Genomic DNA, 26,799 nt, shown 5'->3' with positions numbered 1-26,799 from the left:
AATTATGTAAGTGCGTTTGTACGTGTATGTTTGGGGGTCTGAAATGGACTAATCTACTTCACAATATTTCTTATGGGAACAAATTCGGTCAGTACTGGCACCTGAACATACTTCTGGAGTGAAAAAATATCGTTAAGCGGGGGTCCACTGTATTACATAAATATATACATTTAAATATATATATATATATACATATATATATATATATAATATATATATATATATTATATATATATTATATATATATATATATATATATATATTATATATATATTATATATATATATATATATATATAATATATATTATATATATATATATATATATATATATATATATATATATATATATATATATATATATATATATATATATATATATATATATATATATATATATATATATATATATATATATATATATATATATATATATATATATATATATATATATATATATATATATATATATATATATATATATATATATATATATATATATACACACACACAAATATATACATACATACATACATACATACATACATACATACATACATACATACATACATATCTCTGGGTTTTCTATTTTACTATTTCTTGTTCTTGTTTATTTCCTCCATGGGGAAGTGGAACAGAATTCTTCCTCCATAACCATGCATGTTGTAAGAAGCGACTAACATGCCGGGAGCAAGGGGCTAGTAACCCCTTCTCCTGTATACATTACTAAAGTTAAAAAAGAGAAACTTTTCTTTTTCTTTTTGGGCCACCCTGCCTCAGTGGGATATGGCTAGTTTATTGAAAGAAGATTTAGTAATTTATACAGGAGTAGTTACTAGCCACTTGCTCCTGGCATTTTAGTCACCACTTACAACACACATGGCCTACAGAGGAAAGATTCTTTTTCCACTTCCTTATGAGTAACTTTATTATCTTGCATCACAGATAATTACATAGCTTGCTCCCAGGCCTTGTTTATATTTTAATGGGTGCAAGATTGGTCATCTACCTAGGGGTGTCTAATGAGTTGACAGTAGTGGATTTAGAGATCCAAAGGCCCAGAAGGGAACAACATTTAAAGGGGCCCCTCATTGCAGTCCATTGTTGCACTAGTGGAAATTTAATTTGAACATTAGAGCCAGGCATTTGATTGATTGTCTTTCTGCCTCTGGCCTGCTGTGAGCATGTTGTAATATAACTTGATTTTTCAAAAGTAAATACAGTGGACCCCCGCATAACGATCACCTCCGAATGCGACCAATTATGTAAGTGTATTTATGTAAGTGCATTTGTACGTGTATGTTTGGGGGTCTGAAATGGACTAATCTACTTCACAATATTCCTTATGGGAACAAATTCGGTCAGTACTGGCACCTGAACATACTTCTGGATTGAAAAAATATCATTAACCGGGGGTCCACTGTATTCAACAAAATAAGAGAGTTTGTAGATGAATGGTTCAGAGAACCGACATGTTGATAAATTAGACACATGTGCAACTCTTGGGTATCTTTATTGAGGAAACGTTTCGCCACACAGTGGCTTCATCAGTCCGTACAAAGGAGAATCTTGAAGAACAGGAGGAGAATGAGGTAATCAGTTCCTCAACCTTGAGTCGATGTGGTCAGTCCATCAATCTTGAATAGAGTACGTACTCTATTCAAGATTGATGGACTGACCACATCGACTCAAGGTTGAGGGACTGATTACCTCATTCTCCTCCTGTTCTTCAAGATTCTCCTTTGTACGGACTGATGAAGCCACTGTGTGGCGAAACGTTTCCTCAATAAAGATACCCAAGAGTTGCACATGTGTCTAATTTATCAAAATAAGAGAGCTTAAAAAGCATTTTGATTTTGGACTCAAAATAGCTTGTATAATATGAATGCTAAAGTGGGTGTAATGGTTATAGAGGGTGTGATAGGTGAGTTTGGGGTGCTAGGTGCAAATGATAATGAAGGGCGGCCTTGGATTGAATGTTGTATAGAAAGGGGTTTGGTAATATGTAATACATATTTTAAGAAAAATTAGGATAAATGTGTATTCAAGATATGATATAGGTCAAAATGACAGTAGTTTATTAGATTTTGTATTGGTAGATAAAAAACTGATGGGTAAACTTCAGGATGTGCATGTTTATGGAGGGGCCACAGATATATCAGATAATTTTTTAGTTGTAACAACAGTGAGAATGAAAGTTAGATGGGAAACAAGAGAATGGCATCAATGGAAATAAGTCACTTTGTCTGATTTTTTGAGTTATCCTAGGTTATCTACACATATGTTGCCACGTATGATAATCTATGTAACTGTGTTTGTGTATACTGTACCTGAATAAACTTACTTACTAAGTAAGAGAGAGATTTATAAACTAAAGGAGAAGAGAGTTAGGGTAAGACATAAACAACTATTGGTAGAAAGATGGGCTAGTGAGAGTATAGGCAAAGAGGTTGAAGAGGTATGAGAAAGGGGAAGAGGGAGAAGAGGAAAGGGGAAGAGGGAGAAGGGGGGAAAAAAGAATCAGGTTAAGTCATGGTGTTCTGAAGTTTGGAGCATTTTACAATGTAATGGGAAAGGAAGGCATTTACAGAGACAAAGCCAGAACTAAGATTCATACAGAGAAAGTTGTGTATGAGGGAGGATTCAACCAGATGACAACTGTGAAAATTAGATGTAGGGTAGACAGAAGACCAGTCAATAGGATGTTTGTGATCTCTGACATGACAGGAAACAGCATTGTTGGTGTCTGTCATGTCAAAGATACAATCATCCTATTGACTGGCCTTCTGCTAAAACTGTCTACCCTACATCTAACTTTCACAGTCACCGTCTGGTTGAACCCTCCCTTATACACAATTTTCTTTGTATGAATCTTAGTCGTGACTTTGTCTCTGTAGATGCCTTCCTTTTCCATCACATTGTAAAATGCTCCAAACTTCAGAACACCCATGACTTTACCTGATTCTTTTTTCCCCCCTTCTCCCTCTTCCCCTTTCCTCTTTCCTCTCTCTCCTTTGGGTTTTCTTTCTTCTGCCTTGGGTATTTGGTCCATCATTATTATTTCCTCCTCTCTGTGTTCTTGTTCCTACCCTTTGTGGGTCTCTAGCTCTCTTGCAGTGCTCCTCTTTGTTAGTCTTTGACTGACTCCACTATTACTACTACTACTACTGCATACTACCACTACTACTACTACTACTACTGTGTACTACTACTACTACTACTACTACTGCGTACTACTACTACTACTGCATACTACTACTACTACTGCATACTGCTACTACTACTGCGTACTACTACTACTACTGCGTACTACTACTACTACTGCGTACTACTACTACTACTGCGTACTACTACTACTGGAAATATAAACACAAATGCAGTATAATGTGATCCTTTATTGACAACGTTTCACCCACGCAGTGGGCTTTTTCAAGTCACACACGGATCTACCTGGGGTTGGAAGGTACGGGAGTATTTATAGTTCAGAACGTTGAGGTCAGGTGAAGATTGCTGCATCAGATGATCTACCGGGTGGGGTTGTAGAGTCTTGGGTAGCTAGGCGGGGATATTGGACAAGTTGTGAGTAGACCTTCTGCAGTGTTCTATGTTCTTATGTGGGATAGCGATGAAGAAGTTTCTTGGCGAGTGGTTCAGCTATGTTATAGAAGCCATTGTTCTGGTTGAAATTGTTGGTTATAGAGATAAACGATGATTCCAGGATTCTTCTGTATTGAGTGTTGTCTTCTGTGGCTATAAGTCTTGAGTTTCTGTAGTTAATTAAATGGTTGTGTGAATTGCGATGTTGTACACAGGCATTCCTTGTATCGTCAGTCCTGCTTGCATATTGGTGTTCTGAAATACGTGTTTGGAGGTCTCTTGATGTTTCGCCCACGTATAATTTGTTGCAGTCATTACAAGGGATTATGTATACCCCTGCAGAGGATGGAGGCTTGTCCTGTCTACTACTGGTGATGTCCTTGATGGTCGTGGTTGTGGAGGTAGATACTTGGAATGATGTTTTGGCAAAGATGTTGGAAACATGTTTGGCAATGGAGTTGGTGGGAAGGACTATGTATCTCTTCTCGGCAGTGTCTTCTCTGGGTGTGTTGAAGATGTTTAATGCTCGCCGTCTGCAGTCTCTGATGAAGTGACGAGGATAGTGGAGTTTGGAAAATACTTGTTCAATTATAGTGCATTCTTCCTCAAGGAACTCGTTGCTGCAGATTCTGAGTGCACGCAGGAAGAAGCCTATAATTACACCACGTTTGGTTTTGGTGTCGTGGTGAGAGTAGAAGTGGAGAAGATCGTTTTGGTTGGTGGGTTTTCGATAGACTTTAAAACGAAGTTCGTGGTCAGCTTTGCAGAGTAGAACATCAAGAAAAGGAAGAGTGTTGTCGACTTCTTCTTCAAGTGTGAATTGGATTGAAGGCTCGACCTGGTTGAGCTTGTCTTGGAGAGCTTGAACGTTGAAGCGTTTAGGAGTTATGAGGAGAATGTCGTCAACATAACGGAGCCAGGTGACAGACGAAGGAATAATGGTGGAGAAACGTTCGGCTTCTAGATGTTCCATGTATAGGTTCGCCAGGACTGCACTGAGTGGCGAACCCATGGGTAGTCCAAAAGTCTGCTGAAAGAGGTGATTTTCGAAAGAGAAACACGTAAAGCCAACACATAGTTCAACAAGGTCGATGAAATCGCTGGCTGGAATGGGAAGATCATGTGAATCGTCAATTTTCCTGCGCAAGAGATCGATGGCTTGTTTAGTAGGTACTTTAGTGAATAGGGAAGTCACGTCAAGGCTGGAAAGTTTCTTGTTCCTGATGTTGATGTTGCGAATGCGATTGAGAAGATCACCTGAGTGTTTGAGATGTGCTGGACTGATAGTGCCCAAGAGTTTAGAGAGGTGTTTGGCGAGAATTCCTGAGAGCTGGTGGGGAGCACTGCCTATTCCCGAGGATATGGGCCTCAGTGGGATACCAGGCTTGTGAGTCTTTGGCAGGCCGTACATTCTGGCAGGTCTGGGGTTGCTGGGCATGGTGTGCAGAAGTTTCTTCCCTTGTTCTGAGCCCCTCAGAATGCGGCGAGTCCTTTGAAGAAAAGTTTTAGTGAGGTTGTCCACTTGGTTAGTTGTGAGAGGTTTGTAGGTATCTGGGTCATTAAGTAGATTAAGCATTTTGTTCCTCTTGGGCACTATCAGTCCAGCACATCTCAAACACTCAGGTGATCTTCTCAATCGCATTCGCAACATCAACATCAGGAACAAGAAACTTTCCAGCCTTGACGTGACTTCCCTATTCACTAAAGTACCTACTAAACAAGCCATCGATCTCTTGCGCAGGAAAATTGACGATTCACATGATCTTCCCATTCCAGCCAGCGATTTCATCGACCTTGTTGAACTATGTGTTGGCTTTACGTGTTTCTCTTTCGAAAATCACCTCTTTCAGCAGACTTTTGGACTACCCATGGGTTCGCCACTCAGTGCAGTCCTGGCGAACCTATACATGGAACATCTAGAAGCCGAACGTTTCTCCACCATTATTCCTTCGTCTGTCACCTGGCTCCGTTATGTTGACGACATTCTCCTCATAACTCCTAAACGCTTCAACGTTCAAGCTCTCCAAGACAAGCTCAACCAGGTCGAGCCTTCAATCCAATTCACACTTGAAGAAGAAGTCGACAACACTCTTCCTTTTCTTGATGTTCTACTCTGCAAAGCTGACCACGAACTTCGTTTTAAAGTCTATCGAAAACCCACCAACCAAAACGATCTTCTCCACTTCTACTCTCACCACGACACCAAAACCAAACGTGGTGTAATTATAGGCTTCTTCCTGCGTGCACTCAGAATCTGCAGCAACGAGTTCCTTGAGGAAGAATGCACTATAATTGAACAAGTATTTTCCAAACTCCACTATCCTCGTCACTTCATCAGAGACTGCAGACGGCGAGCATTAAACATCTTCAACACACCCAGAGAAGACACTGCCGAGAAGAGATACATAGTCCTTCCCACCAACTCCATTGCCAAACATGTTTCCAACATCTTTGCCAAAACATCATTCCAAGTATCTACCTCCACAACCACGACCATCAAGGACATCACCAGTAGTAGACAGGACAAGCCTCCATCCTCTGCAGGGGTATACATAATCCCTTGTAATGACTGCAACAAATTATACGTGGGCGAAACATCAAGAGACCTCCAAACACGTATTTCAGAACACCAATATGCAAGCAGGACTGACGATACAAGGAATGCCTGTGTACAACATCGCAATTCACACAACCATTTAATTAACTACAGAAACTCAAGACTTATAGCCACAGAAGACAACACTCAATACAGAAGAATCCTGGAATCATCGTTTATCTCTATAACCAACAATTTCAACCAGAACAATGGCTTCTATAACATAGCTGAACCACTCGCCAAGAAACTTCTTCATCGCTATCCCACATAAGAACATAGAACACTGCAGAAGGTCTACTCACAACTTGTCCAATATCCCCGCCTAGCTACCCAAGACTCTACAACCCCACCCGGTAGATCATCTGATGCAGCAATCTTCACCTGACCTCAACGTTCTGAACTATAAATACTCCCGTACCTTCCAACCCCAGGTAGATCCGTGTGTGACTTGAAAAAGCCCACTGCGTGGGTGAAACGTTGTCAATAAAGGATCACATTATACTGCATTTGTGTTTATATTTCCAACCCAATGTGTTCCCACTGCCACACATTGGCTCCAGTGTGGCGAGAGGTTGCCAGGGAACTAGAAGGAGTGGTTAGAATAGGAGCAGTGAATTGTGATGATGACTACCACCTGTGTTCTTCCCAAGGCATACACTCCTATCCAACACTCCTCTCCTATCCTGGGGTAAGTGACTCTCAGAAATAACATGTACTGCATAACAGTATATTTTGCAGAGAGTTAGGAGTAACCTAACTTCCGGAGGCCAGATAGTGTAACTGGTTTTGTTTGTAGTAGCAAGCATTCTTCAGTATTTAATGTAAAAAGCTTGCTGGTGTTAATTTATTATTTTTTTTTATTAGCACACCGGCCGACTCCCACCAAGGCAGGGTGGCCCGAAAAAGAAAAACTTTTACCATCATTCACTCCATCACTGTCTTGCCAGAAGGGTGTTTTACACTACAGTTTTTAAACTGCAACATTAACTCCCCTCATTCAGAGTGCAGGCACTGTACTTCCCATCTCCAGGACTCAAGTCCGGCCTGCCGGTTTCCCTGAATCCCTTCATAAATGTTACTTTGCTCACACTCCAACAGCACGTCAAGTATTAAAAACCATTTGTTTCCATTCACTCCTATCAAACACGCTCATGCATGCCCGCTGGAAGTCCAAGCCCCTTGCACACAAAACCTCCTTTACTCCCTCCCTCCAACCTTTCCTAGGCCAACCCCTACCCCGCCTTCCTTCCACTACAGACTGATACACTCTTGAAGTCATTCTGTTTCGCTCCATTCTCTCTACATGTCCGAACCACCTCAACAACCCTTCCTCAGCCCTCTGGACAACAGTTTTGGCAATCCTACACCTCCTCCTAACTTCCAAACTACGAATTCTCTGCATTATATTCACACCACACATTGCCCTCAGACATGACATCTCCACTGCCTCCAGCCTTCTCCTCGCTGCAACATTCATCACCCATGCTTCACACCCATATAAGAGCGTTGGTAAAACTATACTCTCATACATTCCCCTCTTTGCCTCCAAGGACAAAGTTCTTTGTCTCCATAGACTCCTAAGTGCACTGCTCACCCTTTTCCCCTCGTCAATTCTGATTCACCTCATCTTTCATAGATCCATCCGCTGACACGTCCACTCCCAAATAAACCATGCCACAGGTGGGATTTGAACCCGCGGTCAGAGAGTCTCAAAACTCCAGACCGTCGCATTAGCCACTGGACCAACTAGCCACAATAATATTCGTCCAACTAGGTATATTTCTACACCATAGGAAGGTTAGCATAGGCACCACTGTGACCACAAATGCAAGTTTTTACAGACGAATCTCCAGCTAGCGTGGCCGTGACGAACTCTAGCTCAAGTCCCCTCACTGCCGTCAACATGACTCGTGTCATTACGATTTCGTGAGTCACTCCCAAATATCTGAATACATTCACCTCCTCCATACTCTCTCCCTCCAATCTGATATCCAATTTTTCATCACCTAATCTTTTTGTTATCCTCATAACCTTACTCTTTCCTGTATTCACTGTCCTCGTAAAAACTCTTCACTGCTTTCAGTAACCTACCTCCTATATCATACACCTGCAACATCTGCCACATTGCCCCCCTTTCCACCCTGTCATATGCCTTTTCCAAATCCATAAATGCCACAAAAACCTCTTTAGCCTTATCTAAATACTGTTCACTTATATGTTTAACTGTAAACACCTGGTCCACACACCCCCTACCTTTCCTAAAGCCTCCTTGTTCATCTGCTATCCTATTCTCCATCTTACTCTTTATTCTTTCAATAATAACTCTACCATACACTTTACCAGGTATTCTCAACAGACTTATCCCCCTATAATTTTTGCACTCTCTTTTGTCCCCTTTGCCTTTATACAAAGGAACTATGCATGCTCTCTGCCAATCCCTAGGTACCTTACCCTCTTCCATACATTTATTAAATAATTGCACCAACCACTCCAAAACTATATCCCCACCTGCTTTTAACATTTCTATCTTTATCCCATCAATCCCAGCTGCCTTACTCCCTTTCATTTTACCTACTGCCTCACTAACTTCCCCCACACTCACAACTGACTCTTCCTCACTCCTACAAGATGTTATTCCTCCTTGACCTGTACATGAAATCACAGCTTCCCTATCTTCATCAACATTTAACAATTCCTCAAAATATTCCCTCCATCTTCCCAATACCTCTAACTCTCCATTTAATAACTCTCCTCTCCTATTTTTAACTGACAAATCCATTTGTTCCCTAGGCTTTCTTAACTTGTTAATCTCACTCCAAAACTTTTTCTTATTTTCAACAAAATTTGTTGATAACATCTCACCCACTCTCTCATTTGCTCTCTTTTTACATTGCTTCACCACTCTCTTAACCTCTCTCTTTTTCTCCATATACTCTTCCCTCCTTGCATTACTAATACTTTGTAAAAACTTCTCATATGCTAACTTTTTCTCCCTTACTACTCTCTTTACATCATCATTCCACCAATCACTCCTCTTCCCTCCCGCACCCACTTTCCTGTAACCACAAACTTCTGCTGAACACTCTAACACTACATTTTTAAGCCTACCTCATACCTCTTCGACCCCATTGCCTATGCTCTCGTTAGCCCATCTATCCTCCAATAGCTGTTTATATCTTACCTTAACTGCCTCCTCTTTTAGTTTATAAACCTTCACCTCTCTCTTCCCTGATGCTTCTATTCTCCTTGTATGCCATCTACCTTTTACTCTCAGTGTAGTTACAACTAAAAAGTGATCTGATATATCTGTGGCCCTTCTATAAACATGTACATCCTGAAGTCTATTCAACAGTCTTTTATCTACTAATACATAATCCAACAAACTACTGTCATTTTGCCCTACATCATATCTTGTATACTTATTTATCCTCTTTTTCTTAAAATATGTATTACCTATAAGTAAACCCCTTTCTATACAAAGTTCAATCAAAGGGCTCCCATTATCATTTACACCTGACACCCCAAACTTACCTACCGCACCCTCTCTAAAAGTTTCTCCTACTTTAGCATTCAGGCCCCCTACCACAATTATTCTCTCACTTGGTTCAAAGGTTCCTATACATTCACTTAACATCTCCCAAAATCTCTCTCTCCTCTACATTCCTCTCTTCTCCAGGTGCATACACGCTTATTATGACCCACTTTTCGCATCCAACCTTTACTTTAATCCACATAATCCTTGAATTTACACATTCATATTCTCTTTTCTCCTTCCATAACTGATCCTTCAACATTATTGCTACCCCTTCCTTAGCTCTAATTCTCTCAGATACTCCAGATTTAATCCCATTTATTTACCCCCACCGAAACTCCCCTACCCCCTTCAGCTTTGTTTCGCTTAGGGCCAGGACATCCAACTTCTTTTCATTCATAATATCAGCAATCATCTGTTTCTTGTCATCCGCACTACATCCACGCACATTCAAGCATCCCAGTTTTATAAAGTTTTTCTTCTTCTCTTTTTTAGTAAATGTTTACAGGAGAAGGGGTTACTAGCCCATTGCTCCCGGCATTTTAGTCACCTCATACGACATGCATGGCTTACGGAGGAAAGATTCTTTTCCACTTCCCCATGGACAATAGAAGAAATAAAGAAGAACAAGAGCTATTTAGAAAAAGGAGAAAAACCTAGATGTATGTGTATATATATTCATGTGCGTGTCTGTGAAGTGTGACCAAAGTGTAAGTAGGAGTAGCAAGATATCCCTGTTATCTAGCGTGTTTATGAGACAGAAAGAGACACCAGCAATCCTACCATCATGTAAAACAGTTACAGGTTTCTGTTTCACAGTCATCTGGCAGTCATCAGTCATCTGGTGTTAATTGTAATTGAATAAATTAATGAAAGGAACAAAAGTATTTTAATACAAATACAGTAGAACCCCCATATCTGGAGGGGGATACAGTCCAAGATCTTCTGTGGATACCTGAAACCACGGATAGTAGCAAACCCCTTATATGTTTTTTTTCGTTTATATGCATACCTATGATATAGTTTAGTTGATATATTATGCACAATAAGTCAAGAATTATCACTTTTTCACTGATGGCTTTTCTTAGGTTTTGAAGAACTGCCATCATCACTACTTTGGTGCTTTGTGATCATTAGTAAGCAAAATTAAGGGTTATTTTTGGGCCATGGTAAACCATGGATAACTGAAACTGCGGAAATAGAACCTGAGGATATGGGGGTCCTACTGTATTAACAATTTTAGGTGAAAATTTAAGTGTTGTCAAGAAAATATAAATGTACATTAACCCGTAAACGGTCCAAACGTATATATACATTTTTACCGCTAGTGCCCCAAACGTATATAGAGGTCTCCCTCAACATTCGCGTTTTCAACTTTCGCGGGCTTCACACATTCGCGAATTCCCAACCGCCAAATTCCCAGCCGCCAAATCATATTTAAGTTTACCGCGACGAGTCCTTGCTACCCTCCCTCCGACCCCTGCAACTGGCAGCCAGCCCTCCCACCACTGTGTGGTGAGTGTTTTGTTTGTTCATTATTTGCTATTAAACTACAGTATAAATAATGTAAACCTATCCATGACTGCATATTAGAATGGCTATTCGGACAGGTATTGGAAGGTGACATCATGTGTTTACTCTTGAACACAGCAAAGAATCAAACATTTCTGCTACTGATAATAATAATAATAATAATAATAATAATAATAATAATAATAATAATAATAATAATAATAAATACGATAGAATTGAAGAAGGAAATTGTACAAAAATACGAGGGCTGAAGCAGTGGTGGAGGAAGTGGTTGACGCATCGTCAGTGTGGCTTTGTTTATGCTGGAGTGAGTATTAGTCTCCGTGCTCTTCCAAACATTTCACAATAATTCATTGTATTTGGTGCTTGTAGATTGAGTGTGACTGCTGTGTTCAAGAGTAAACACATGATGTCACCTTCCAATACCTGTCCGAATAGCCATTCCAATATGCAGTCATAAATGGGTTGACATTATTTATACTGTAGTTTAATAGCAAATAATGAACAAACAAAACACTCGCCTCACAGTGGTGGGAGGGCTGGCTGCCAGTTGTGGGGGGTCAGAGGGAGGGTAGTAGGGACTCGCAGTGGTGGAGGCAGTGGTATTTAATAACATACATGTTATTAAGGCATAATATATGTATTTAGTACAATTTACGACGTTTTCATGTATTTTATGATTGTTCATGGTTCAACAAGTTAAGGAAGCAGTATTGTATTATATTTCCCTACAATATATTGGGGCACCAAACATTCACGATTTTTCAACATTTGCGAGGCTCTTGATCCCCTAACCCTCGTGAATGTTGAGGGAGACCTGTATACGTTTTATGTGTCATACATTATACATTGCCATGATAAGCCTGAGTCGCCTAGACATGAGAGAATGGGTGTGAGCACTCACTGCGTGCCATATTAAAATAATTGGGGATGCCTGGGTACCATATGCTCTTTTTTCCTATTAAAAAACAGCAATGTTTTTTTTCTCAAAAAAGTTGGGGCACTACGTACATATACATTTGGACCGTTTACGGGTTAAGACTGTTGTGAGTATAGACACTTGGGTATAGTTCAGAAGTCACTTATGGTGATGTTTTACCATGAGTGACTTCTTCAGTCTTAGTATATAGTAGGGATAGGCCAAGGTATCGTTATCAGTATCGGTGGGTATTAGAAGTTTTTATGGTTTCGGTATTAATGAAAAAATGGCCAGTGCCAGCCATCACTTTTAAAACATTAATGTTGCACATGCTTACAAATAGTTGCATTATCACTACCTCATCATTAGGAGTTTTCACATACTCCTAGAGACACACACATACATAGCTTTAAGCAGAGGTATGATAAAGCTCACGGCTCGGGGAGAGTGACCTAGTAGCGATCAGTACAGACACTTCAGCTGACACTTCAGCTGGTTATACATGATTGACTTCTGGAGCAGAGACTAATAAAATATGTCATTGCTTACTGTAAGCAAAGAGTGAGCCACTTAAATTCAAAATTTTAAAATTAAATTTTTGTTTCTTTTTGTGGTACAAAAATAATGTAATTTTTTTTTTTTTAACAAGTTGGCCATCTCCCAACAAAGCAGGGTGACAGAAAAAGAAAGAAAATCTCCAAAAAGAAAATACTTTCATCATCATTCAACACTTTCACCTCACTCGCACATAATCACTGTTTTTGCAGAGGTGCGCAGAACACAACAGTTTAGAAGCATATATGTATAAAGATACACAACATGTCCCTCCAAACTGCCAATATTCCAAACCCCTCCTTTAAAGTGCAGGCATTGTACTTCCCATTTCCAGGACTCAAGTCCGGCTATATAAAAATAACCGGTTTCCCTGAATCCCTTCACTAAATATTATCCTGCTCACACTCCAACAGCTTGTCAGGTCCCAAATATTATTCGTCTCCATTCACTCCTATCTAACACGCTCATGCACGCTTGCTGGAAGCCCAAGCCCTTCGCCCACAATACCTCCCTGTATTAGAATGCTTTATTTGGGAAAAATCGCTTGGCACTCGACCAAACCAACACAGCCTGCCAGAACTTCGCTGTGAACTATTTCGTGTTTCTTCGCATTTTTTTGGTGTATTTTATATTTATTTGTATAAGTCACCATGGGGCCTAAGAAGATTAGTGATAACAGCCAACAAAAAAGAAAATTGGTTGGGAAACATTCATTTGGTACTCGAACAGATCAGCACTTGAACAGCCTTCTGGAACTGATTAAATTCGAGTACCGAGGTTGTGCTGTATATTGGTAGTGGGTTTGTGTCAACCATCTTTAGATATTTTTTTAATGTCAAGTTTGCACCTTTTATAACATTTCTAGTATATTTTTAAATGTTTATACAGTAGTGTACTGTATACAGTGGTACCTCGACTTACGAGTGCCCCACTTATGAGTTTTCCGAATTACGAGCCATCGCTTTGTCAATTTTTTTCTTTGAGTTGCAAGCCAAAATCCGAGTTACGAGCGAGCTTCAGATACACCGCTACTAATTGGCGGCGTATCTAAAGTCAAATCCAACTCTATACCCAGAGGACTGTCAGGTACTTTGTCCCATCCCACATGCTCTTCCAAGACAACTGGTAGGATAAGGGTGGGCGAGTAGAGAGGGTGGTGGATGTAGTAGACATGGTGGTGGATGGAGTAGTACTGAAGGTGGTGGGTGGAGTATACAATATTTCTTGTTTATAAATACATTTTTCTTATTTAAAAACCAATAACACAAAAACTGGGGTGGTGTTTTGGGGGCTGGAATGGATTAATGGCATTTCAATTAATTTTAATGAGGAAAATTGATTTGATATACAAGCATGTTGAGTTACGAGCTCAGTCCCGGAATGAATTAAATTTGTAAGTCAAGGTACCACTGTACTGTGACAAACAGAATAGAAGAAATCAGCTCTAATATACATTACTTAGGTTTGCATACTGTTTGGAGAGCTGGTCATAAGTCTGAGCGGTCAGTAAACGAGTACGTCACTAAGTGAGGAGAGCATGTATGTTATTTTTGGTATATTCCGGTTAGCTGGACTTGAGTCCTCAGGGTGAGAAGTACAGTGCCTGCACTCTGAAGAAGGGGTGGAGATGTGGTGCAGTTTTTGAACTGTGGTATCTGCACCCCTCTGGCAAGACTGTGATAGAGTGAGTAATGAAGGAAGTATTTATTCTTTTCGGATCACCCTGCCTTGGTGAGAAATGGCCGATGTGTTAAAAAATGTAAAAAGAAAAGCTTTAGTTTTTCTGTATGGGTCACCCTGCCTCAGTGGGATACAGCCATTGCATTGAAAAAAAAAAAAGGAATAAAATATAAATTGCCTTTATCAGTCACATGCTATTTTGAAAATAGAAGAGGAGGAATATTTTTTTCTCCCTGTTGGGGAGGGGAACCTTTACCCTGCACACTGATTTCATCTATGGTCCACCAAGATGAATTACTCCAATCGTGCGAAGATGAAACCCAACAGCGGGACAGTAAATGACTCGACCAAACTAGCACTTGTGACTGCCATCAGGGGTAGCCTGCAGGTCAAGTTTAATGCAATTCTCTCGCTAAATGACGCCTTCATTGTTATCTGCAATGACTATATCAAGGCCGATAAACTCATCACCGCCAATGCTACATCCACTCTTACTGAACAAGGATTCCAAGTCGAGAAATGCTTGAAAACATCGAAGAATATCAAGCAGACTTCGATACCAGGATCATACTTGTTCACATCTCAAGAACGAAATTTAGAAACATCAAAAACGCTACCCCTCCACTAACAAGCTTACTTTCAATCAATCATCATGAAGCTGAGCTTCCCCAGTGCTCAGGCTGCAGCCTAAAGCTAGGGCGTGGCTCCAGAGTGATTACTTCCTTTACCCTTTCTTGACATCACCTGCTGCTATGCAGCTGACATGCCTTTCAAGACACTCCCGTGACAGGGAGCCAAGGCCGGGTCACCATCTGGAAAAGACCCAGGCCAAGACAGTACCAATGAATCTTAAGCAAAGCAAAGCAAACAATGACAAGTGTAGTGTTCCTTGGATAGAACTGGGCTATCATAGATTACCACTTTTTTTAAGGAAGAGCAGTAGGGTCTCACAGTATCATAGATATAAGTATCTTAGATAACCGTTTCAAACTTTGAATCTAGTGCTTTTCATTTATTTTTTGAGTTACATACATATTGTTGAAGTTAACTGTATTGTGCTTCCAGTATACAGCATTGTATGGGGGGGAGCTTTTGAAGGTCCCATTAGATCATAACATAACTTGATAGTGCCAGGAACCTACATTAAATTAACAAGTGATTCTTCATGCTCTGTTTGAAGTACGTCTGTCAAAAAAATGTCCTTTAATTTTCATTTCAGAGGTCTAAATATACACAGGAGAAAACAAAGGAGCAGTTGTTGAAATATGTGCTGCAAAAGGTTCAGTCGTCTGCTGTGCGCCTTTCCAGTGCTAACTTTAAAGCATTATTATCAAAGAAGGAATATTCCAACAAGCCATGGCTACTTATCTTCCATAATGATAATGATGAACTTGATGACTTCTGGGTTACTCAGATTAAACTAAGTTCTATTTTAGTAAGTTACCCTTTTTCTAATATTACATAATTGTTATGTGAATGAAAAACTTTGCCAATATAAATTATATTAGGTAAAAGGACACGTGTGCAACTATTGTGACACATTTACTCTGGAAATGTTTCACTCTACAGGAGCTCTGTCATGTCGCATTAGTTGCACATATTCTTTTACCTAACATTGTTGGTAATTCTACCAACATTATTACACTATAAATTATACTTGCTAATGTCATGTTTGAACCAGTTTATGATACTTGTTTAATTTTAATAAGTTGCTTGACCTCTAGGATGGCTTGGTCACTGTGGGGTTTGTTGAGTGCTTCAAGGAGAGGGATTTCTGCAATACTTTAGGTATGCAATCAGGAATCAAGTTTTTTGACATTGGGAAAATCCAGTCTGGAGAAGGTAGAGAGATATCTAGTCTTAATGCCCAGGAGATTGCTAGAGAGGTCCTTCCGCTCCTACCAGAAATGAGACTGCTGGATGAAGACATGTTTAAGGTAGGTTTAGGGAGAAATTGTAATTGTGTGTATGTGCATGTTTGTGTGTGTGGGCAAGCGTGCCACTAAGACTGAAGACATGCTTCTGTTTGTTCACATAATTGTTTTGTCAAAAATAGCTGAAATCCATTAATGTGAGGTTTGTTAATGAGAGGTTTTTACTGTATATATTCTTTTTAATTCTGGGTTTCATTTTATTGTGTGTTTAAATTTTTCATAACTTTGTTGATGTAGACAGCACATCATATTTTACTTTTTCCATGTTTGTCTGTCAGATGTCATAACCAGTTTTTACAGTATTTCTTCACCCATTACACGTGAAAGCTGTTTTGAAGTTTGCCAACATAGTTTATGTTTCTCATCCCACTTGTTGCTCACTTAACTAATGGGTTGGGGTTTTGCTCAAAGGCATTTCCAGTTAAAAATATCCCAATTTTTGGTAGAATTTTTTTTTTTTAGATTTGACTTATTGCTTATATCAAACATGCTCAATTTTTTTATTTTTTTTTTATCTACATTTATGTCATATAATAAAACCTCAGTGTCAGGTATTTTTAAGTTGGAGTCTTAGTTTGTGCAAAATGCTTTGTATAACTATGAGTTTTTTTATCTAAGCCATGACACCTTTGTAAAGTAATTTTTATAGCTTGAATCTATATTCCTGGAAAATACATTTATTTATTAATTGTAGATGCATTAATGATTTGTGGTATTATGCATGTATTAAGGACAAGTATTTTGTTATGCTATAGAAATTGGTCAAGGAATGTAGTTTTTTTTTTTTTTTTTATAAAGAATTTTGTGATGGTTTTTGATCAGATACAGCTTGTCTTCACTTAATGATGGAGTTCCGTTCCTAAGACCACATCGGTAAATGAATTCATCGTCTAAGCAAGGAACATACTACGTATAATGGTAGTGGGTTTGTGTCAACCATCTTTGATATTGTTTTAATGTCACCTTTGCACCATTTATAACTTTTAATATATCTTTAAATGTTTATACAGTAGTACAAGTACCATTCGACTTACGACCGAGCTTGGTTCCGACCAACTGGTTGTATGTCAAAATGGACGTAAGTCAAACCTTTGAAAATTGCCGACATACTGGGTAGGGCATAATGTCAAACCTTTCCTATATAAACTACCTACATAGTACTGTAATGTAATGTACAATCATTATTTCATTCTTTTTTACCATAATTTACTTCTATTGATATATTTTAATTATTTATGTACATACTGTATAATATGTATACATGGTAGTGCACTGTATTGCAAATTTTACACCTCATACAGTATCATAGGTTACTGTTATCTTTAAGTATTGTCGACACAGTGGAACGGGAGAATACGACTGGTAGTGTCATCTTGCCAGAATGTCCTATAACCTATGCCCTAAGTAGAGAAACGATTCTGGAACATGTGTAATACGTATCCGGCTGGCTGGCTGGCTGGCTACCTGGCCAGGTAGGTGGGTGGGTGGGTGGCTACCTGGCTGACTGAATTTGGCTGTCTCTCTATCTCAGTCTCTCTCTCTCTATCTCAGTCTCTCTATCTCAGTCTCTCTCTCTCAGTCTCTCTCTCTGTCTCAGTCTCTCTCTCTATCTCAGTCTCTCTCTCTATCTCAGTCTCTCTCTCTCTGTCTCTCTCTCTCTCTCTCTGTCTCTCTCTGTCTCTCTCTCTCTGTCTCTGTCTCTCTCTGTCTCTCTCTGTCTCACTCTCTCTCTCTCTCTCTCTGTATCTCTCTCTCTCTCTCTGTATCTCTCTCTATCTCTATCTCTGTATCTTTATCTAACTCTCTCTCTCTCTCTCTCTGGTATGCATAAGTAAAGTTATCATACATAGTATAAATTACCTAGGATAACCCCAAAAATCCAGACAGTGCTATACAGTGGATCTGTGCTCCAGTGCCCTAAATTAATAATAATAATGTTAACAATAATTATGGATTTAGAAAAGGCATATGATAGAGTGGATAGAGGAGCAATGTGGCAGATGTTGCAAGTATATGGAATAGGTGGTAAGTTACTAAATGCTGTAAAGAGTTTTTATGCGGATAGTGAGGCTCAGGTTAGGGTTTGTAGAAGAGAGGGAGAATACTTCCCGGTAAAAGTAGGTCTTAGACAGGGATGTGTAATGTCACCATGGTTGTTTAATATATTTATAGATGGGGTTGTAAAAGAAGTAAATGCTAGGGTGTTCGGGAGAGGGGTGGGATTAAATTATGGGGAATCAAATTCAAAATGGGAATTGACACAGTTACTTTTTGCTGATGATACTGTGCTTATGGGAGATTCTAAAGAAAAATTGCAAAGGTTAGTGGATGAGTTTGAGAATGTGTGTAAAGGTAGAAAGTTGAAAGTGAACATAGAAAAGAGTAAGGTGATGAGGGTATCAAATGATTTAGATAAAGAAAAATTGGATATCAAATTGGGGAGGAGGAGTATGGAAGAAGTGAATGTTTTCAGATACTTGGGAGTTGAAGTGTCGGCGGATGGATTTATGAAGGATGAGGTTAATCATAGAATTGATGAGGGAAAAAAGGTGAGTGGTGCGTTGAGGTATATGTGGAGTCAAAAAACGTTATCTATGGAGGCAAAGAAGGGAATGTATGAAAGTATAGTAGTACCAACACTCTTATATGGATGTGAAGCTTGGGTGGTAAATGCAGCAGCGAGGAGACGGTTGGAGGCAGTGGAGATGTCCTGTCTAAGGGCAATGTGTGGTGTAAATATTATGCAGAAAATTCGGAGTGTGGAAATTAGGAGAAGGTGTGGAGTTAATAAAAGCATTAGTCAGAGGGCAGAAGAGGGATTGTTGAAGTGGTTTGGTCATTTAGAGAGAATGGATCAAAGTAGAATGACATGGAAAGCATATAAATCAATAGGGGAAGGAAGAGGGGTAGGGGTCGTCCTCGAAAGGGTTGGAAAGAGGGGGTAAAGGAGGTTTTGTGGGCGAGGGGCTTGGACTTCCAGCAAGCTTGCATGAGCGTGTTAGATAGGAGTGAATGGAGACGAATGATACTTGGGACCTGACGATCTGTTGGAGTGTGAGCAGGGTAATATTTAGTGAAGGGATTCAGGGAAACCGGTTATTTTCATATAGTCGGACTTGAGTCCTGGAAATGGGAAGTACAATGCCTGCACTTTAAAGGAGGGGTTTGGGATATTGGCAGTTTGGAGGGATATGTTGTGTATCTTTATACGTATATGCTTCTAAGCTGTTGTATTCTGAGCACCTCTGCAAAAGAAGTGATAATGTGTGAGTGTGGTGAAAGTGTTGAATGATGATGAAAGTATTTTCTTTTTGGGGATTTTCTTTCTTTTTTGGGGTCACCCTGCCTCGGTGGGAGACGACCGACTTGTTAAAAAAAAAAAAAAAAAAAAAAAAAAAATTGTAGGTAGTAGGTTGGTAGACAGCAACTGCCCAGGGAGGTACTACCGTCCTGCCAAGTGAGTGTAAAACAGAAACCTGTAATTGTTTTACATGATGGTAGGATTGCTGGTGTCTTTTTTCTGTCTCGTAAATATGCAAGATTTCAGGTATGTCTTGCTACTTCTACTTACACTTAGGTCACACTACACATACATGTACAAGCATATATATACACACCCCTTTGGGTTTTCTTCTATTTTCTTTCTAGTTCTTGTTCTTGTTTATTTCCTCTTACCTCCATGGGGAAGTGGAACAGAATTCTTCCTCCGTAAGCCATGCGTGTTGTAAGAGGCGACTAAAATGCCGGGAGCAAGGGGCTAGTAACCTCTTCTCCTGTATATATTACTAAATGCAAAAGGAGAAACTTTCGTTTTTCCTTTTGGGCCACCCCGCCTCGGTGGGATACAGCCGGTGTGTTGAAAGAAGAAAGAAATATGCAAGATTTCCGGTACATCTTGCTACTTCTACTTACACTTAGGTCACACTACACATACATGTACAAGCATATATATACATGCCCCTCTGGGTTTTCTTCTATTTTCTTTCTAGTTCTTGTTCTTGTTTATTTCCTCTTATCTCCATGGGGAAGTGGAACAGAATTCTTCCTCCGTAAGCCATGCGTGTTGAAGGAAGCAACTAAAATGCCGGGAGCAAGGGCCTAGTAACCCCTTCTCCTGTATAAATTACTAAATTTATAAAGAGAAACTTTTGTTTTTCTTTTTGGGCCACCCTACCTTTGTGGGATACGGCCGGGTTGTTGAAAAAAAAAAATTGTTAATTTATATGTTTATATGTTACATAGCATTTATGAAGGATGAGGTTGATCATATAATTGATGAGGGGAAAAAGGTGAGTGGTGCATTGAGGTATATGTGGAGACAAAAAACGTTATCTATGGAGGCAAAGAAGGGAATGTATGAAAGTATAGTAGTACCAACACTCTTATATGGGTGTGAAGCTTGGGTTGTGAATGCAGCAGTGAGGAGGTGTCTAAGGGCAATTTTATTATTTTTTTTTTTTTTTTTTTTTTTTTTTATTATCACACCGGCCGATTCCCACCAAGGCAGGGTGGCCCGAAAAAGAAAAACTTTCACCATCATTCACTCCATCACTGTCTTGCCAGAAGGGCGCTTCACACTACAGTTTTCAAACTGCAACATTAACACCCCTCCTTCAGAGTGCAGGCACTGTACTTCCCATCTCCAGGACTCAAGTCCGGCCTGCCGGTTTCCCTGAATCCCTTCATAAATGTTACTTTGCTCACACTCCAACAGCACGTCAAGTATTAAAAACCATTTGTCTCCATTCACTCCTATTAAACACGCTCACGCATGCCTGCTGGAAGTCCAAGCCCTTCGCACACAAAACCTCCTTTACCCCCTCCCTCCAACCCTTCCTAGGCCGACCCCTACCCCGCCTTCCTTCCACTACAGACTGATACACTCTTGAAGTCATTCTGTTTCGCTCCATTCTCTCTACATGTCCGAACCACCTCAACAACCCTTCCTCAGCCCTCCGGACAACAGTTTTGGCAATCCCGCACCTCCTCCTAACTTCCAAACTACGAATTCTCTGCATTATATTCACACCACACATTGCCCTCAGACATGACATCTCCACTGCCTCCAGCCTTCTCCTCGCTGCAACATTCATCACCCACGCTTCACACCCATATAAGAGCGTTGGTAAAACTATACTCTCATACATTCCCCTCTTTGCCTCCAAGGACAAAGTTCTTTGTCTCCACAGACAATGTGTGATGTAAATATTATGCAGAAAATTCGATGTGTGGAAATTAGGAGAAGGTGTGGAGTTAATAAAAGTATTAGTCAGAGGGCTGAAGAGGGGTTGTTGAGGTGATTTGGTCATTTAGAGAGAATGGATCAAAGTAAAATGACATGGAGAGCATTTAAATCTGTAGGGGAAGGAAGGCGGGGTAGGGGTCATCCTCGAAAAGGTTGGAAGGAAGGGGTAAGGGAGGTTTTGTGGGTGTGGGGCTTGGACTTCCAGCAGGCGTGCGTGAGCGTGTTCGATAGGAGTGAATGGAGACGAATGGTATTTGGGACCGGACGATCTGTTGGAGTGTGAGCAGGGTAATATTTAGTGAAGGGATTCAGGGAAACCGGTTATTTTTATATAGCCGGACTTGAGTCCTGGAAATGGGAAGTACAATGCCTGCACTCTAAAGGAGGGGTTCGGGATATTGGCAGTTTGGAGGGATATGTTGTTTATCTTTATACGTATTTGCTTCTAAGCTGTTGTGTTCTTATCACCTGCAAAACAGTGATTATGTGTGAGTGAGGTGAAAGTGTTGAATGATGATGAAAGTATTTTCTTTTTGGGGATTTTCTTTCTTTTTGGATCACCCTGCCGTGGTGGGAGACGGCCAACTTGTTAAAAAAAAAAAAAATGTTTATTATAATTTTGAAAAAAAATCATAGCTGAATTAAGCAAAATGTCTATATTAACTTTTTATACACATTTAATGTGCCTCAGAGTGATTATTATTGTGTTATTATCATTATTAATATGGTGTCTTCAAGACCAATTATACTCTTAATGAGCGGCTCTGAGACAGACAAGCAGAGAGAAAGACAGACACAGGTAGACAAAAAGACAGACACACAGGTAGACAGATAGACACACACACAGGAAGACATAAAGACAGATAAACAGACACACAGATAGACAGACAGATAGTCACAGATACAGACACAGATATACAGGCAAACAGATACAGACAGGTTTATGTGCAACAGTGAAAACAAATAGAGTTTGAGAGTAAGAGCCTTTCTTGCCACAATCTCCAGTGCAAGATTCAGACTTCCTCTTAGGGGCCATGGTGAAATTTACTGTCCAGTTAGTACAGTTAATACAGTATGATGCTGCTGATAGGGCAGGGTTACTCAAACTGATGCTGCCTGCATGGCGCATTGCCGCTGCGAGTATCGTCAAATATTGTACAGTGGTATGCATCAGCCGGCCCAGCCCAGCTGCCAGATGCACGGTCGTAAGTTGAGTTGACGTATGTCGAGCAGGTCGTAAGTCGGATGGTAGGTGTATACTGTATATTGTAATAAACAGAATATAGAGGAAATCAGCTTTACTATACATTATTTAGGTATGCATACTGGTCAGAGAGCCCATCGTAAGTCCAAGTTGTTGGTAAATGAGTACGTCGCTAAGTGAGGAGAGGCTGTACATTGATGTTTAGTATGGAGATGTCAACCAATAATACATCCTCCTCCCTCTCCTATCTCCTTAGATCAGATAGCTGAGGTGTCACTCTACTGTACTGTATGTATTTTACTTTACATATTTGTACAACATGGTATTAAATGTAGGTATATCACTAGGGTATCCGACGGAAACTGGAGCTGCACGAGGACTCCACATCATGGTTGATACACTTCAGGGGTGACAGTGATGATGATGCATTTGAGGTAAGGCCAAAAAAATTGTTCTCTACTTTTAACTACTCAGTATTTATTTAATATCCTCTCATTAGGTTCTTACTCTCATTGAGACCATGATTAATGTGTTTGTGTTTTTATATTCATTATTCTGTTTCTCACCGCCTAACAGGATGTTCTATATATTTGTATCTTATCATTTAAGCAAAATTATTTTTGCACTGTCCTTGTAATCCACCATACTTCTATGCCTTGTGTATTTCTATTTTGCATAGCCTGTATAGTTAATCCAGTATACTTATATATGGCACTTTGCCTAGTCAGGTTTTTTGCAAAGCCCATCTTTACACCCATTGGTCACTATAATCTTTGCTATATTTCTCCACTATTGTTTTTCCTTTGTTTTAACACTGGCTGTCTCCCACCGAGGTAAGGAGACAAAGAAGAGGAAAATACTTTCAACATCATTTGTCCACTGTCTTGTCAGAAGGGCAGCGACATCACAGTACGGTTGACCTTGCAAATTGCAACATCCCAACTCATGAAATCAAAATAACACAACTGCGAACAAACCACAGTATGCGTGGGGTTAGAACCCATGGCGAGTGATTCGTAAAGCTCACATACCTAGTTGGATGAATCTTATTGTAGCCAGCTGGCCCTGTGGCTTATGCACTGGCCTGGCCTGGCCTAGCCTGGCCTGGAGTTTTACAGCATGCTTGCCATGGGTTCTAACACCACCCGTACTGTGGTTTGCAACATCCCCATCCCATTTTCAGAGTGCAGGCACTGTACTTCCTACCTCCAGGACAGAGGTGTGTTATGTCACCATGGTTGTTAACCCTTTTGGTGTCTGTGCTTTAATATTATGCCTTTGAAGCCAATGTTGGTCCAGTAATATTCCGCCAAAATTCTAACAGCTTCAGATCTTCTGAGAGAAAGCTGGTAGGCCTTTATATGAAAAAATGGGTCTGCATGGTCAGTGTGCACAGTATAAAAAAATCCTGCAGCAAGCAGTTCATAATGAGAAACAAGCTGCGACCGTGTTTTTGATTTAATACAACGACTGCGGTGTATTTTCATATGGTATTTATGGTTGTATTCTAGTTTGTGTGGTCTCATTTGATAGAATGGAAGATATATTACAGAAATAGAGATGATTTTGAATGGTTTGCCAAATAAAAGTAGCTTGAAATTGAGCTGAAATTAGCAAAAATGTTAGATTTTTGACGATGTTCAAGAGTAAACAAATCATGTCCCACATCCAATACACATCAGATGGTTGGTTTAATATACATTCACGAATGCACTGATATTATTTATACAATTATTACAAATTATGCAGTAGTCTGAATAACAGTAAGTCATCTATTTTTTGTGTGAATAAAAATTCAAAATGATAAGCAAGCGTAATATAAGAGGGTCCGGGAGACACGACTAATGAACAGAGAAGATGATATTTTAGTGCCAGGAATGTCTGCATTCTTTATCCTGGCCCCTATTTTTAAATTGGCCTTTCTTGAATTTTGTGTGAAATTGGCCAAATTAGTAATTTCTGATCACTGTTTTGTGTAGTTGAAGTAGGTAAGTGGGCAGTTTCTTGTACTCAGTCAATAGAATAAAAGGAGTTTTAGCAAAATAGCTATGAGTTTGGATGAGTGGAACACAGGAATTGCCCCAAAATAGGGCTCAATGTGGGTGAAACCTCCAGTGCGTAAATATCGCTGAGACCGCTAACTTTGCAAGAGTGTAATTTTGTAAGTCTTCCATCAAATTTTGAACTTTTGATTTCATTACCTTCGAAAAAAGATTCTCTATCATTTCATAAGATTCTTTTTGTTTTTAATTCTTTGACACTATGAGTAAGTTTGCGAGAAGGGGTCTCAACACTCAAAGGATTAAGCATATTTACAGATGGGGTTGTTAAAGTAGTGAATACTAGGATGTTGGAGAGAGGTGTGTGATTAAAATGTGCAATATCTAATACAAAATGGGAGTTGTCACAGTTGCTTTTTGCTGATGACACTGCCTTTGGTAGATTGTGAAAAGAAGTTGCAAAGGTTTGTGGACAAATTTGGGAGAGTGTGTAAAAGAAGGAAATAAAAGTGAACATAATAAAGAGAGAGAGGTGATGAAGATAATAAAGGAGTTAGGTAATGAAAGGCTTGATATCAGGTTGGAAGAAGGGAGCATGGAGGAAGTGAATGTGTTCATATATTTGGGAGTGGACTTGTCAGTGCATAGGTATATGAAAGACGAAGAGAACCGTAGAATTGATGAGGGGGAAAAAGGTGGGTGCTGCATTGAGGCATCTGTTGAGAAAAAGAATGTTATTCATGGAAGCAACAAGAGGAATGTATGAGAATATAGTGGTACCAGCACTCTTATAAGGGTGTGAAACATGGGTTGTGGCTGTTGCACTGAGGAGGAGATTGGAGGCAGTGGAGATGTGTCTGAGGGGAACGTGTGGTGTAAATATTATGCAGAGAATTTGTAGCTTGGAGATTAGGAGGAGATGCAGAGTTACTTAACCCTTTCAGGGTCCGTCCCGTAGATCTACGGCTTTACGTTCAGGGTCCAAACCGTAGATCTACGCCATGAGCTCAGCTCACTCTGATAAACTGTGAGTGGTACATTTGGGCCTAGATATGAGAGAATACATCTATGTGGTATGTGTGCACCACATAAAACAGATCCTGCAGCACACTGTGTATAATGAGAGAAAAAAAATGAAATCATGATTTTTCGATTAAAACAGCAACTTTGCAGTGTTTTTTCGTATGTTTTTTATAGTTGTATTTGCGATTTCTTGGTCTCATTTGATAGAATGGAAGACATATTACAGAAATAGAGATGATTTTGATTGGTTTTAGCATTGGAAATGGCTTGAAACTGAGCTCAAAGTAGCAGAAATGTTAAATTTTTGCCGATATTCAAGAGTAAACAAACAACCTCACACATCTAATACACATCAGCTGGTGGGTCTAATATACATTCACAAATATGGTGATGATATTTATACAATTATTACAGTATTGCATAAGAGTAAATCTTCTATTTTTTGGTGTGAATAAAAATTCATTATGTGAATAAAAAATCAAAATGGAATTTATTTGTAAAGCCTCAAAACATAACTAATGAACAGAGGAAATGTTAGTTTAGTGCCAGGAATGCCTACATTGTTCATTCTGGACCCTATTTTGAAATTGGAGTATTTTGAACTTTGTGTTAAATTGGCCAAATTAACAATTTCCGATCACTTTATTTTGTAGTTGAAACAGTTGACTTGGCGATTTCTTGTGCTCAATCGATAGAATAGAAGTAATACTAGTGAAATAGCTAAGAATTTGGTTGATTGGAATAATGTAATTGGCCTAAAATGGGAGTCAAAGTCGGCAAAATCGCCGATTCGTAAATATCGCTGACACATCAAAATTCGCGAGAGCATAATTTCGTCAATTTTCCACCAAATTTCGTACTTTTTGTTTTATTACCTTCACAAAAAGATTCTCTACGATTTCATAAGAAAAAATAACAAATTTTTTTTTTGAAAATTCTTGGACACTGGTGCGTGACTCCAGATTTGGGCCTTGGACCCTGA

At 39.5% G+C, this 26,799-nt stretch overlaps 1 protein-coding gene across 1 annotated transcript in view; it reads left to right on the top strand.

Annotated features, from left to right (window-relative positions):
* Positions 1 to 6,721: 6,721 nt before the first annotated feature.
* Positions 6,722 to 26,799, top strand: part of LOC128690632 (dnaJ homolog subfamily C member 10) — a 45,477-nt gene continuing 25,399 nt past the window's right edge. Inside the window, exons 1-4 of the mRNA XM_053779360.2 lie at positions 6,722 to 6,880; positions 15,631 to 15,846; positions 16,136 to 16,348; positions 23,142 to 23,228. Of these exons, the coding sequence (XP_053635335.2) occupies positions 6,722 to 6,880; positions 15,631 to 15,846; positions 16,136 to 16,348; positions 23,142 to 23,228 (675 nt within the window). The remainder of the gene's footprint in view (positions 6,881 to 15,630; positions 15,847 to 16,135; positions 16,349 to 23,141; positions 23,229 to 26,799) is intronic.

Source organism: Cherax quadricarinatus, chromosome 29 (assembly GCF_038502225.1).
Source record: "Cherax quadricarinatus isolate ZL_2023a chromosome 29, ASM3850222v1, whole genome shotgun sequence".
In the NCBI taxonomy this organism is placed as follows: Eukaryota; Metazoa; Arthropoda; class Malacostraca; order Decapoda; family Parastacidae; genus Cherax; species Cherax quadricarinatus.
The sequence above is the reverse complement of the archived record's forward strand: the minus strand, read 5'-3'. Positions and strand labels throughout refer to the sequence as shown.